Source organism: Colossoma macropomum, unplaced genomic scaffold (assembly GCF_904425465.1).
Source record: "Colossoma macropomum unplaced genomic scaffold, Colossoma_macropomum, whole genome shotgun sequence".
Taxonomy (NCBI): Eukaryota; Metazoa; Chordata; class Actinopteri; order Characiformes; family Serrasalmidae; genus Colossoma; species Colossoma macropomum.
The window spans coordinates 2,954,582-2,970,464 of record NW_023494791.1 but is presented as its reverse complement, the minus strand read 5'-3'; the positions used below and the strand labels follow the sequence as shown (position 1 = coordinate 2,970,464).

The 15,883-nt window shown below is 40.3% G+C and overlaps 1 protein-coding gene across 1 annotated transcript in view; it reads left to right on the top strand.

Annotated features, from left to right (window-relative positions):
* The window catches only part of wdr11 (WD repeat domain 11), a 154,636-nt gene that overhangs the window by 118,329 nt on the left and 20,424 nt on the right, over positions 1 to 15,883 (top strand). The window contains 5 exon segments of the mRNA XM_036573658.1: positions 171 to 342; positions 2,352 to 2,460; positions 6,685 to 6,747; positions 7,092 to 7,157; positions 8,736 to 8,925. Of these exon segments, the coding sequence (XP_036429551.1) occupies positions 171 to 342; positions 2,352 to 2,460; positions 6,685 to 6,747; positions 7,092 to 7,157; positions 8,736 to 8,925 (600 nt within the window).

Here is a 15,883-nt window from a genome sequence, read left to right as displayed (position 1 = left end):
TTCAGATTGTTTGTCAAGTGTTAGATTTTGGCATTTCTTTGTACGCCTATTTAATCGGCACAATGCTTTGGACCATTTTCTGAAAATGTTCAGTGGCAGAAATTTCTGTGTCTCCCTATTAAAAAATTCATTCAAACTAATTATTTGATTGCACAAATTCACTCCTGCAGGTGCAGATGGTCAGCAGTATCCGAGTGGGCCGGAACGTGAGTTACCGTATCCTGGACATTGACTGGTGCACCTCGGACAAGGTGGTGCTGGCCTCAGACGATGGCTGTGTGCGAGTGCTGGAGATGGCCATGAAGTCTGCCAGCTATAGGATGGATGAGCAGGACCTAACAGGTACATGTGTATTGAACTTGTAATCCAGCAGAAGGAAATATGTTTGTCTTAGATTTGCTGACCTGAGCCAAGTTCTGCTTCTTAAATTAATAACAGTTCTGCAGTGCTCTGACCCTTTAACCATCTTATTAGGTTGTTTTCTGGCTAAAATACAAATACAAACCAGTTCTAAAGAAGTTGGGACAGTAGATAAAATGCAAGTAAAAACAGAAAACAGTGATGCATTATTCTACTTTGACCTGTATTTGATAAAACAGTACAAACACAAAGGGATGAAAAACGGGATGGGGCAATTTAAGACAAGACACGTTAAACAGGTGAGGCAGTCATGCTTTGGTATAAAAGGAGCATCCAAGAAAGGCAGACTCCTTTATGAGCGAGGATGGGTCAAGGCTCACCACTAATCCAACAGTTTAAGAACAACATTCCTCAGCCAGGGATTGCAAGGATTTTAGGTATTCTACAGTGAATAATAACAGAATATTCAGGGAATCCAGAGGAATCTCTGTGCATGAAGGACAATGCCAAATACCACAGCTGAATATCTGAGACCTTTGATTCCTCAGATGGCACTGCATTAAAACTGGCATGTTTCTGGGATCACCGCATGGGCCTGGGGATACTTGGACAAACCGTCGTCAGTAAACACCATCTATCTCTGCATTCACAAATGCATGTTAAGACTGTACTATGCACAGTGGAAGTCATACAGTAAATGGACAGAATTATTGGGACGCCCCCCTAATGATTGAATTCATGTGTTTCATTTATACCCATTAATAACAGGTGGATAAAATTAAGCACTTAGCCTTGAAGTCTTGATAGACACACACTGGCGGTAGAGGGTTGCACTGAGCAGCTCAGTGACTTTAAACATGGCACTGTCACAGGATGCCACCCTCACCATGTCAGTTTGTGAAATTTCTGTCCTGCTTGATCTACCCCTGACAACTGTAAGTGCGATTATTCTGAAATAGAAGCACCTCAGAGCAACAGCAGCTTAGCCACAAAGCAGTACATCACGCAAACTCACAGAGTGGCTATCCTCTGTTGAATCATCACTAAAGAGTTCCAAACTCTCTGGAAGCAACATCAGCAAAAGAACTGTGCATTAGGAGCTTCACGAAATGGGTTTCCGTGGCCGAGCAGCTGCACACATGCCTAAGATCAAAATGCACAATGCCAAGCGTCGGATGGAGTGGTGTAAAGCACCGCCACTGGACTCTGGAGCAGAGGAAATGCATTCTGTGTAGTGACGAATCAGCTTCTCTATCTGTCAGTCTGATGGACGAGTCTGGGTTTGGAGAACGTTACCTGCCTGACTGCACTGTGCCAGCTGTAAAGTTTGGTGGAGGGGGGATGATGTTATGGGGCTGTTTTTCAGGGGTTGGTCTAGAACCCTTAGTTCCAGTGAAGGGAAATCTTAATGCTTCAGCAGAACAAGACATTTGGACAATTGTGCACTTCCAAATTTGTGGGAACAGTTTTCTGCTCCAGCATGACTGAGCCCCAGTGCACAAAGCAAGGTCCATGAAGACATGACAAGGTGAGGTGTGGAAGAGCTTGACTGGCCCTCACAGAGCACTGACCTCAACCCCATCACACACCTTTGGGATGAACTAGAACAGAGAATGTGAGCCAGACCCTCTCGTCCAACATCAGCGTCTGACCTCACAAATGCTCTTCTGTATGAATGGGCAAACATTCCCACAGACACTCTCCAAATCACGTAGAAAGCTTCCCAGAAGAGTGGAAGCTGTTATAGCTGTGAAGGGTGACCAACACCATATTAATGCCTATGGATTTAGAGTGGGAGTCATAAAAGCTCCTGTGGATGTATTGTGTTTGTGTCCCAATACTTGTGTCCATATAGTGTATGTCAACAGCATCGAGAAATTCTCCCAGTTTCTCTGGACTTGAGCTCATATGAAATGGACTGGTGCACAGTGGAGATTATGCATGGTGGTAAGATTTCTCTCTGTCTCGCTCTCTTTCTCTCACATATACAGATCCAGTGTGGTGTCCATACCTGCTGCTGCCCCGTGCTGCTCTCACTCTGAAAGCCTTCCTGCTGCTGCAGCCCTGGTCTGGAACCTACACCATGGACATCGGTCAAGTGTAGGTATTAAATGTTGTTGTACTGCACTAACATAAACATTTCCTATTTCCTCTGTGACATTCATTTCTAGATTAGATTAAGATCCAGTAGATCTTAGTCTAATCTAATCTAATTTAATAGACAAAATCCACACTGTGATCCTCATGACCCCCTTCAGTTTCATAGCAACTAAAAACCATGAAAATCTTGTTTCTAGTTAAACATATCAATATTATTCCTCAGATGATCTCAGTGTAGTTACAGACATCACTATTTGTGAAATTGATGGGGAATTTTGATGATTTTTCTAAATTTCTGCACAATTAAATCTTTTAGATGCAAAAAAGTAATTCAGAGTGGTTTGGTGTGAAATGTTCCATTCTAGAGAAACTTACCGAGTCAGAACTGTTCACGGTGGTGGTGATAGGAACCAGACGTCCACCTCTAAAAGCTCCCTCACAGAAAGTTACTACATGAAATTGTATATTCACAATGGAGGGGCATTGTGAGGCAGAATAGTCCCCAAAGAAAACATTTTTTCAGATTTTCCACTATTTTACCATCATCAACATTCCATATAAGCTCAGAAGACTCGTGTAGGTTCACTGGTGGTTCTGGATAGTAAATAAAATGTCTATATTTGTGTTGTAGTCATGGTGACCCCTGGTTCCTATCACCACCACTGTAAAGAAATCTGAACCATTTCACACCAAACCACTCTAAATCACTCTGTTTAGATCTCATCCATTGAATTATGCAAAAAAAAAGTGGATACAAAGATCCAGTCATGTTTAAGAAAATGACTCAGTTGACCTCAGTTGAACAGATATCACCACCAGCTTTGCAGGTCTGAGTCTGAAAGCCTCTATGAGCAATTATAAATGCTATTTTAGAAAAATATAAACTATGAAATAGTAAGGGACGAGTACCTTTTTTCAGGAAGGTCTACTTTTCTTCATAGCCTTACAGCTAAGGAAGAAAATGCCTCCCTTCCTTTCCCAGCTGGCTTTTTTTTCTGAAAATACTTTCCAAAATCCAGCCTGAGATCTCAAAACACTGTAAGCTCTGCTCACCTTTTCAGCTCATTGTTGCCAAACCTTTTAAAGCTTGCTTTGCTCTCACATCATATATTTCAAGCTTGCTTTTTCAGCTCAGTGGATTAAATGTTACGTCAGGAATATCCTGGATATTTGTTTCCTGTCTTCGCTAAGAGAGGACCTTTCAGATGAATAGTGCCAAGTAGTCTTTTACAAAGCATTGACTAATGACTTCATTAGATATTGGCAGCTCATTGTGCTCAGTATTGCCAGCGACAGTGAACAATTATACATATTCATTTGCTTTTATGGGGGCTGCGTTGCCTGCAGTTACAGAATGGCTTCGGGTGGACGTTAATTAGATGTTCTGTGTGCTTCAGATAGCACTTTGGCCATGTATGAACATGGTGTTCCTTGTAATTGTGGAATTGCACAACTCATTTGATTTACAGCAGATCTATTTTCTTGTTAATAATTAATGACCTACAGGTTTTTTTGCTTCCAGTCAAGTTGGAAATGCTGTTTGTGTTGTGACCAGGGTGTGACAATTACTCGATTCAGATCAGAAGAATAATTGATTATAATTGACCTCCTTATCTATGCATATGAATTCTTGCCACTTTATTTTTATGTACGGGAAAATGCAAAAGTTTGAACACCCCTGTCAAATTACCTGTTGATTTTCTAGGTGTAAATAAGTTAACACATCCTCTACAGGGAACACGCTTAAACATGTCATTTTTGTGTTAAATGTAGTGCACAGTTTCTATTTTTTTAGTTGATTTTAATGTATTGGAAAAAAATTTAACACAACAAAAGCCCATTTTTGTTGCTTTTCATTTTTCTGCATCATTTGAACACAGCAGCTGACCGTTACATTGTGTGAAAATTTCATGATGAATAGGCCAGTAGAAATGCTACATAATCAACTGAAATAAAACATTCATATTAACTTTAAAAGGTAAAAATGTTTTTGCTCCTGTAAAGTTACTATTGTATATATTTTTATATATTTTATATATTTTTCAGTATATAAAATTTGCTTATTTTTAAGCTTATTTTTATGTACTTAATTTTAGGTTTTATTTATTTAATTTTTAATATGTTAAACTCTGCAAACTCTTTTTTTTTCTCTGTAGAGAATGTGTCAACTTATTTTCACTTAGAAAATCAACAAGTCATGGAATTTGAGGTGGCATGCAACTATATTTTTTAATTAAGCCTTTTTTTAAATCTGTGATTATGCTTTTCTTATTTTTTCAAGTCCACAGTTTAGCCCTTTTTAAAAACTCCCACTACTTCTTGAATTATCACAATAATTGTGAGATTTCTCAGTTACTAATATAATCAGTAGTGACAGCACTAGTTATGATTGAGCCATTTTGTGGTTGCAGTTTAGTTGCAGTCATAATTAAGTTTATTTTGTGCAGTTGTTTGCTTTTACAATCAAATGTTTACACCATGGTTTTATCCTTCATGGGTTTTAAAGGAATGGTTTGGCAAAAAGTCAGTTTCGCTTTTCTATTCCGAGATATAGTGGATCAGCCAAGAGGTGTTTGGTGTCCAAATTTGGTGTCCATTGCTAACAAACACTAGAACTCAATAGTCACCCAAATAGCCAAAGTCATTTGTGTAAAAATACATCCCCCAGACTTCTCTCAACCCATTCAAACCAAATCTGGGTCTTCATTAAGGCCATGCAGACTTGTCAGTGTGGTTTAGTGTGAATTAGTCATGTTTCATTCTAATAGTATGATTTAGTATGAACTATAAAAATGACCAAAACTGTGGGCAGCCAGTTCAGACAACAGGGTCTGTATTCACAAATCTCCTCAGGAGTCAGAGTACTGATCTAGAGTCAGTAATCTAGAATGACTATCATAAATATAGAGAAAATTAATCCAGGATCAGGCCTGCTTTGTGAATTAAGTAAATAAAGTAAATAAAGTTTTCTTCATTTTTGTAGCTCACAGTAAGTCACACTGGGCTCAAACCCACATCTGCTTGACCTTAATGAAGACCTGGATGAGGTTTGAGTGGGTTGAGAGAAATTTCGGTGATACATTTTTACAGAAATGATTAGGGCTGTTTGGGTGACCATTGAGTTCTAGTGTCTGTTAGCAATGTTAGCCTTGTAGTTACAGGTCTAAACTAGAGAAGCCAGATTTGGATTCCAAACATGTCAGCTGATCGGCTACATATGAAGTAAGTGGGAAAATGGGTACGATTTTTAAAGTCTAACTTTAGAGGGCAGCAGTGAGTGCTGTTTGTTTATTTGAGCTCGAGCTGTTTCTGTCATCAGTTGAGAGCTGCAAAGTATCAACAGCTACTAAGCAAGAATGGTGATCAGCCAGTTTGACCACTTCCTTCCTTCACGCTTTGGCCTTAATAGTTCAGTGCAATGATTAAAAAGACAGTTACACCGATCAGGCATAACATTATGACCGCCTGCTTGTTTCTACACTCGTTGTCCATTTTATCAGCTCCACTTACTATATAGGTGCACTTTGTAGTTCTACAGTTACAGACTGTAGTTTTTAAACACTGCGTCCACTCACTGTCCACTCTATTAGACGCACTAAGCCAGAGACGATAGCTCATCTGCTGCTGCACAGTTTGTGTTGGTCATCCTCTAGTCCTTCATCAGTGGTCACAGGACGCTGCCCACAGGACGCTGTTGGCTGGATATTTTTGGTTGGTGGACTATTCTCAGTCCAGCAGTGACACTGAGGTGTTTAAAAACTCCAGCAGCACTGCTGTGTCTGATCCACTCAGACCAGCGCAACACACACTAATACACCACCACCACATCAGTGTTACTGCAGGGCTGAGAATGATCCACCACCCCAACAGTACCTGCTCTGTGAGGGTCCATGGGGGTCCTGACCACTGAAGAACAGGGTAAAAGGGGGCTAACAAAGTATCAGAGAAACAGATGGACTACAGTCTGTAACTGTAGAACTACAAAGTGCACCTATATAGTAAGTGGAGCTGATAAAATGGACAATGAGCGTAGAAACAAGGAGGAGGTCATAGTGTTATGCCTGATCGGTGTAAGTCGTTAATTTGTTAATATGGCAATTAATAGATAAAATTTCAGAATCGTGACTGGCCTCCTCCATGTCCTCCATTTTTAGTTCATTCTTCCAAGATCTAGGAGGTCCTTGTGTCACTGAACTTTCTAAATACTCTCTGTTTACGTTTCAGGGACTACAGCGAGAAGGACGAAATCAAAGGCTTGGTCCAGGAGCAGCTGAACTCTCTGTCTAAGTGAGTAATGACCTATATTGAGCCTTTAAAAGGAGCCAGTACTTCATCTTCTCTGTATCAAAGAGGTGTTTTAAGCCCAGGTTGTTTTCCTCTCCTGTAGCAGGTCTATAAATACAGTCGATGGCTGAAATTGTCCCTTTTTTTAACACTCAGCCCTGTGCATGTTGGACGTGACGTGATTTTAGCTTAAGAGATGACAGCTTTAAAAAAAAGCCTGCTGTCTTGATACACAGTGTGTTCCTTCCATTTTGGGAAGATGAGTGGCTGTGGGCTTCAATTTTTTCTTTCTTTATTTTTTTGTTTTGTGCATCCTCAAATGTGCTGTATCCTGCTTCCTTTCTTAGTGACATCAAAAGTGTTCTCCAAGACCCAGAGCTCAATCTGCTTCAGCGCTGCCTCCTTGTGTCGCAGTGAGTGTACTGTATTTATTGATAAGTGTCAGCCCATCAGGACATATAGAGGTGCAGCTTAAAGGAAAATTCCACTGATTTTTCCAATATTCTGCATAAAAGTGGTTTAATGTGATTTGGTTTGTTGTTGAGAAACTAAAACTAAAACTGTCTGAGTTTCTATCTGAGTTTTATATGGAAGGTTGATGGTAAAATAGTGGAAAATCTAAAAAAAATACATTTTCTTTGGGGACTATTTTGCCTCACAACACACAGCGTTTTGGGCCAAGGAGCTTTCTCAAAACGTCAGACATCACACAGTGTATTCATTACCATTGGGAGCTTTTAGAGGTGGACATCTGGTTCCTATCACCACCACTGTGAACAGTTCTGACTCAGTAAGTTTCTCTAGAACAGAGCGTTTCACACCAAACCACTCTGAATGACTCTGTTTACATCTTAACCATTTAATTATGCAGAAATGTTCACTGTCCCAATTTTTTGTAACCATAAATCCTACAACTTTATTGACTGTAGGGTGGGCAAAAAGGCAAAAATATAATATCACCATACTTGACATTTTTATGATACACAATAAGAATCACAGTATTTAGTTTTTCTGAGGTTTGATTTGTTTGAACAGACAGAAATCCTCAGTAGTGCCACATTTAAAAAATAATGCTGTCAAAAACACAGATTACAATGATTTTTAGTTTACTTTTGTTGATTTTCTGAGTGAACACACCTCCTCCACAGAGAACACACTTAAACATGCCATTTTTCTGCACATTTCAGTGCAAAATTGGTATTTATTTGCTGAGTTTAATGAAAAATGTGCCATAACTTTTACACAGGCTACTGTTGTTTTATATTTTTTCCAATATGTGAAATTAATTGCATTAAATTGTGTAAAATGTGTATTCTCTGTAGAGGATGTGTTACTACCTGTTTAATCTGACTAACTGTGCTCTCTTTGTCATGATAAATGCATCTGTTTAGTGCCCCTTAACTCCTGATGATGTCCATGATACACTCAGAAAAGTGAATTGTGATATAATTTATCACAATAACAAAAAAAGCATCATCATCTTTCCCACCCCCAGTTGACTGCTCCATATTTCTCTTTCTACGAGACTCATCTCTTGAAATAAAATGATGATAATTCAGTGCTTTAAATTACGGCTGCCATTTTTAACCATTTCTCTGTGAAGGCTAGTGATAAGAGTATCCTAGCAACAGCTGTCTCACACAGGGATGATAAAGAAGAGGGGGAAAATAATGTGCCTACAACTCTGAGAGCTACTGTCCTTTTTATTGTGACAAATTCAATAAATAAATATAATAATAACATGAAATAACACTTTCATTTTTTTGTATGGCAGTTCCTTTATTGTAGCTCTTATTGCTGGAAGTGTTTTTATTGAGAGGTACTAAGTGTACAAGAGAACGTGTGTCTCATGGCAAATTAGTCTGAAATAATATTGCACTCAGAACAACTGTGTTTTTCAGATAACGGCACTTTTTGACATGTCAACAAATTACCTCTCTGTTAAACATCCCTGTACTTGAGCTCAACTGTAGCGCATTGTTCTGTCTCAGTCTTTTCGGTGACGAGTCGGACCTGCAGTTCTGGACGGTGGCGGCGCATTATCTGCAGTCTTTCTCCCAGGCGAGGCAGCTGAGCGTGCCCACTCCTGACAGCCAGCCTCAGGCGGAGGGTTCCCAGAGCGCCCCCCAGAGCCACCTCGACATCTGCCACGACATACTGTGTGAAAGCTCCTTCTTTCAGGTAACACAGGGCACATAGATACTGCTGTCATGATTAAGACCTTTACACACTGAATGCGTGTATATATACACACATACCCCGGTCAGGCAAAACATTATGACCACCTCCTTGTTTCTATGCTCATTGTCCATTTTATCAGCTCCACTTACTATATAGGTGCACTTTGTAGTTCTACAGTTACAGACTGTAGTCCATCTGTTTCTCTGATACTTTGTTAGCCCCCTTTTACCCTGTTCTTCAGTGGTCAGGACCCCCATGGACCCTCACAGAGCAGGTACTGTTGGGGTGGTGGATCATTCTCAGCCCTGCAGTAACACTGATGTGGTGGTGGTGTGTTAGTGTGTGTTGCGCTGGTCTGAGTGGATCAGACACAGCAGTGCTGCTGGAGTTTTTAAACACTGTGTCCACTCACTGTCCACTCTATTAGACACTCCTACCTTGTCAGTCCACCTTGTAGATGTAAAGTCAGAGACGATAGCTCATCTGCTGCTGCACAGTTTGTGTTGGTCATCCTCTAGTCCTTCATCAGTGGTCACAGGACGCTGCCCACAGGACGCTGTTGGCTGGATAGTTTTGGTTGGTGGACTATTCTCAGTCCAGCAGTGACACTGAGGTGTTTAAAAACTCCAGCAGCACTGCTGTGTCTGATCCACTCAGACCTAACACTAACACCCCACCATTGGGGCATGCCTTTTAATCAGTATGCACATTTTCCTTCTGCTGCCCTGTAAGAAAGAATCTGATGGATGCACATATTTCCATGCATTTTTTTAATGCGTGTCAAATTATGTTTTGTCTTGAACAGAACACACTTCTACACATATTTTATGCACAATTGCTGTTTATTTACTGAATTTAACAAATATTGGTGTGAAAAATAATGTGGCCAGTACAGAGGTTATTGCACATAATCTATTTTTCTGTGTTTTTCTAATATGGTAAACTCTGCAAAAAAAAAAAAATGTGCACTTAAGTTTGCAGGGAAAAGGCATATTTAAATTACAGAACATAATTCATGGGTGTTCACACATTTCCATATGACTGTATTAACAACCCTACACACAGCACATGATATGGAGGATGAAGACTGCAGTTGGTTTGTTATGCATTCAGTGTAAGTTCACACCACAACAGTAGACTCAGACAAATAACAATATTGTCTGGCTGGGTTGGCAATTATCTGAAATTCCCCCTCAAAATGAGATTCTGGAATGTGTAGACGTTTTTGCTGAAGTGCACTTCATCAGAGGAGCTTCTGGAATAGAGGGAGGTTTATCTCACACCCCTCTGTCTGTGTTATTAATCACCATATCAGGCCTTGTTAACATTTCACACAACTGCCCAGTAGCATCTGTGACAAGCCTGTCTTGGTAACAGCTCCACGGTGTCAACAAACGCGCGTGCCATTAGTATTCCACATGGCTATAGGGCCAAAAAGTGGAGTAAAAGAAAGAAAAAAAACAACAAATTTTCATTGAGTTGCATCATGCATGTTGCAGTGGGAAACGGTGTGATGGTCCCAGGCAAAGCAGTGAAATCTTGTTTGAAATTTTTTCAAACCAAGAGAAAATGAAAACTGCCACAGACGTGTGGATGGGTTTGAAATTAGATAAGTCAATTAACAACCTTGGATGTGGTCTGTTAGGGCTGTACGATATACACATAAAATGTTCAGTAAGGTTGTTGGATATTGCGATGGTGATATGAGAAGTGATGTACACCGATCAGGCATAACATTATGACCTTGTTTCTACGCTCATTGTCCATTTTATCAGCTCCACTTACTATATAGGTGCACTTTGTAGTCCGTCTGTTTCTCTGCATACTTTGTTAGCCCCCTTTTACCCTGTTCTTCAGTGGTCAGGACCCCCATGGACCCTCACAGAGCAGGTACTATTTGGGTGGTGGATCATTCTCAGCACTGCAGTAACACTGATGTGGTGGTGGTGTGTTAGTGTGTGTTGTGCTGGTCTGAGTGGATCAGACACAGCAGTGCTGCTGGAGTTTGTAAACACCTTAGTGTCACTGCTGGACTGAGAATAGTCCACCAACCAAAATATCCAGCCAACTCTGTGAGGGTCCATGGGGGTCCTGACCACTGAAGAACAGGGTAAAAGGGGGCTAACAAAGTATGCAGAGAAACAGATGGACTACAGTCTGTAACTGTAGAACTACAAAGTTTACCTATATAGTAAGTGGAGCTGATAAAATGGACAATGAGTGTAGAAACAAGGAGGTGGTCAGAATGTTATGCCTGATCAGTGTATATAAGAGCTGCAAGCACATTTATGTGCACTGGAATACTAAACTAGGACACTGATGTGAAGTTCTGCTCTTAAGAAGCATCAAAAGCTGTTTTCTAAAGGCGCCCCCTTGTGGAGAATCTGTAGCCTGAGAAGCCTGAGGATTTTCTGATTTGCAGATATTATATTTAATTACTTAAAAAGGTCCTTATGCTGATGCAGGTTTGTTGTGACAGTACCCAAAAAAGTAGCCAAAACTGCTTCTTATATTTTACCATTAGCGGTTTGTAAATGGCTGTTTAGCTGAATGGTTAAGTCACTTATTCTCCACGTGGGAGAGCAGGGTAAAAACCCAGAGTTGAGAAGCTCTTGTCAGGGGTCTAACACTTATCCCGCCAATCTAACTACACCACCTTGGTGCTGCATGTGGTTGCTCTGTTCTGTGGTGGCAGCCCATAACGATGTGTTTATCATGGAAACTCATTATTTTGATTACAAAAGTACACTTTTTCATGCAGCCCTAGTAGTAATCAAGCAATCATGACTTCACTGTCAGGATTTCATCAGGATTTCCACAGTCTGGAGAGAGAACTAGAACAGCCCTGATATGATCAGTGTTTCAAAATTGCTTGCTGGCTCTACATGTCCTCAAGGACATGCTTTTATGAGGTTAAGAGGTCATGACCCACTCTAGCCATGTTCTGTGGTATGTATTACCATTCAAAAGTTTGTAATCAAATCAGTTTAAATAAAATAAATCTCATTTGGTTGTAGATAAATATATAAAATGATTCTAGTATATAGTTAACCTGTTCTGTTTACAAACTGAGAGTCTGAAAGAGAAGAAAAAAGAAACGTTAGATGTGTCCAGAATGATGAATTGAGTTATATATTGTTCTAAAATGATTGCATAAGCTGTAAAATGTCAAGAACATAGTTCTGATTAATAATTAAGGTAATAACAGGATTGTGTCATATTTCAAAAGGAACTAGACAATTATATTATATTGTTTATCATTTATTACAAGAAAGTTTACCAGTTTTACAGCTATGTGGTCATAGAAGAAGATTTCTGACTGAAAAAGAAATTTAAATGTTTTTATTGCACCTTTTGGGTCCAAGATAGTCTATTCTTTGGTCTAATTATGAGTCTTGGTGACGTAACCAAGTGTTGAAAAGCTTCGGCTTCAAACTACAGAATTCCAGAACAACATCTGGACAATAGTAGCTTTGCATACAGGTTGCATACAGAGGTCTGATTAAACATTTTGGAGCCAGAATACGCCACTACAAAACGTCATCAAAGACAGAGGAGCAAGCAGCGGGTCTGATCTCAATTTGTTAGAATATCTCTTAGCGGCTCCTGAGAGCAGGGTTTAAATAAGTATCCACCTCTCACAGAGAAGCTTCACCCATCCAAGGAACGCAGACTTTTCTAAAGCGTCTAATGCTCATCAAAAAGACAGAGATGATCGTATATCTCAATAACGAAGAAAGTCAGTCTTGCTCCTGATGTACTTTGCTATCCAGCTGCAACAGTCAAAAAGCTGCACTCACCTCGAGACGCTGACGTGGAGCCTTTCGTTCACACTCTATAAACACTGAATGAATGGCAGATTCCTTCACTATACGTCTCTGTGGATGACCATAACTTGCTTGCAGGTGATGTTCGTTGTCCAGACTGAAATGCTGATTCTAGATCCTCATATTTGATTCTCTGTTTTGTTTCTTCCTAATATTCAATTTTTCGCCTGTAGTGACTTTTTGTCGTCTCTTTGCCGATAATGGCAGGCGACGTTCCTCACTTCAGCTTTCTTGTAAATTTTGCACTTAGACACGACACAAAAGGTCGTGAATATAATCATTAAGGACAAAAATTTCCGGCATTTCTAAGCTTACAGGTACACTGCAAAAAAGTGAAATTATCTTTAATATAGTTGATATATCTAATATTCCTCATATTGAGATTGCAGTAAGCCTGTTTAACTTATTTCTAGACATTTTTACTTGTAAGTAATTTCATCAAGGAACAGTATCTCGCTATATTTGCAGATAATTTTGTTTATTTTAAAAATAGCAGAAGAACAAGCAAAGTTATCTGCCTATATAGTGAGAGAATTTCACTAGTAAAAAATGTCTAGAAATAAGTATCATCTCATCCTTACAGCGCTCAAAATGAGAAATATTAAGATTAAATTAAAGAGTAAATGACTCTTATTAGTCCCACAAAGGGGAAATTTCACCTCTGTATTTAACCCATCCATGCATGAAACACCCACATACACACTAGTGAATGCACACACACACTAGGGGGCAGTGAGCACACTTGCCCCGAGCGGTGGGCAGCCCTATCCACAGTGCCCAGGGAGCAGCCGGGCGTTAGGTGTCTTGCTCAAGGGCACTTCAGTCACGTACTGTCAGCTCAGGGCTCAAACCAGCAACCTTCCGGTCACAGGGCTGGTTCCCTAACCTCCAGCCCACGACTGCCCGCTAGACTAGATTCACTAGACGCAAGATCATTTTACTTGCCAAGATATCATTTTTTGCAGTGTAAACACAACCCAGTGAGTATCTGGCTGCTGAATTGCATCAAGGAGCCTAAATATTTGGATTCTATTTGTCAAACCAGCAATAAATTGTCCCTTTAACATCTTCTTGATCCCAAATTACATTAAATATTAAATAAATAACTAATAATACCTTTTGGTGTCTAGCTTATAATATTAAAATCTAGATTGTATGTTTCTGTTGAATAGAAAATAACAAAAGCTTATTATGACGAGTGAAACTTTTGAGTGTATCTCCTCATTCGAAAAAGAGTGTGAACATTCACATCAACGTTCATTTACTCATCTCTGTCTATGCCCCTGTAGATGAAAACAGACATCAAATGCATTGCTGCCCAACTCATTCCTATCTTAATTATTGACCGCTGCCTTCTTAACATTGATTAGGCCTTCTGGCTGATGGATCTGTTGTGATGGCTCAGAAAGACCTGCTGCCTGGAGTGTTTTTCAAAGGCCTAAGATATCATTATTCTGAGAATACTACAGGATTACTGCTGTTTGTCAGAGAATTCATTTGTATGGACATTGCCATTCATCACGTCCTTTGGAATGAATCGAAGTCCCTGAGTCCTGATTACTACTGCACAATCATTCAGATCAAAGCTGCTCCTGCTTTCTAACTGACAAAACTTTCATTGTTGGGTTGTTATGATTTACTATATTGCCATAAGTATGTGGACACTCCTAATTGTTAAGTTCAGGTGTTTTGGACACACTCATTGCTAACAGGCGTATAAAATCAAGTGCATAGCCATGCAGTCTCCATAGACAAACACTAGCAGTAAAATGGGTCGTACTGAAGAGCTCAGTGACTTTCAACACAGCATCATAGGATGCCGCCTCTGCCACAAGTCAGTTTGTGAAATATCCTCCCCACTAGATCTGCCCCGTCAACTGTAAGTGCTATTATTGTGAAATGGAAGCATCTAGGAGCAACAACTGCTCAGCTACGAAGCAGTAGACCACACAAACTCGCAGAGCGGGGCTGCCAAGCGGTAAAGTATGCAGCATGTAAAAATCTCCTATCCTCTGTTGCTTCACTCACTACAGAGTTACAAACTACCTCTGGAAGCAACATCAGCACAAGAACTGTGCGCCAGGAGCTTCATGAAATAGGTTTCCGGGGCCCGAGCGCCTGCACACAAGGCTAAGATCACCATGCGCAATGCCAAGTGCCAGGCTGGAATGGTGTAAAGCACACCGCCACTGGACTCTGGAGCAGTGGAAACATGTTCTCTGGAGTGATTAATTACACTTCACTATCTGGCAACACCACTGGACACCTTTGGGATACACTGGAGCGTCGATTGTGATCCAGGCCTACAGTGTCCAACATCAGTGCTTGATCTCACAAATGCTCTTTTGACTGAATAGGCACAAGTTCCCATAGACACACTCTGAGTAGAGAGTGGAGGTTGTTATAGCTGCAAAGGGTGGCAACTCCATATTAATGCCCATGGTTTTGGAATGGAATGTCCAACAAGCTCATATAGGTGTGATGGTCAGGTGTCCACATACTTTTGGCCATGTATTGTAGCTTGGAAATAGTCTATGGGTCTAAGGGTTGTGAGCAGTAGCGTCGAGAGACCAGATTGGGTGCTCAGTGAACCAGATGATTTAAGGCCGATGAAATTGTGAATCCTTGCGGTTTCGAGTGCTTTGCCACATCAGGTTTTAGAGAAACCTCAGACCAAACCCCCAATTAGATGCAATGACAGGAACTGTTCCAAACATTTCATGCTTGAAAACCCACTGAGAAAACATTGCTGAACACAAGAGCGGGCCAGACACGACTGAACTGGGCGAAACGTTTGGTTGAAATCAAAAGTAGCTTTTAAGATATGGAATAATTACTTGCCCTCACTAAGGTGCTGAACGTAGTCTGCCATTTTTTGGTAGATAAATAATATAACTTTACAGGCTGTTCAGGTTTGTATTAGTCTGATATGAGTTCTATTAGATTCTTTGGTAAAACTGAGTAATAACCTTTCATGACTCTGTATAATCAGACATTCTGTAGTGAGAACAGTATTAGGAGAGTGACAGGTGTGTCTACTGGCTGAACACGAGCTCCCATCCATAAAATTAGTCAAAGCTTTTCAGTTTGTGCCTCTGAGCAAGTCTTCGGAAATGGCGGCAGAATGAAAA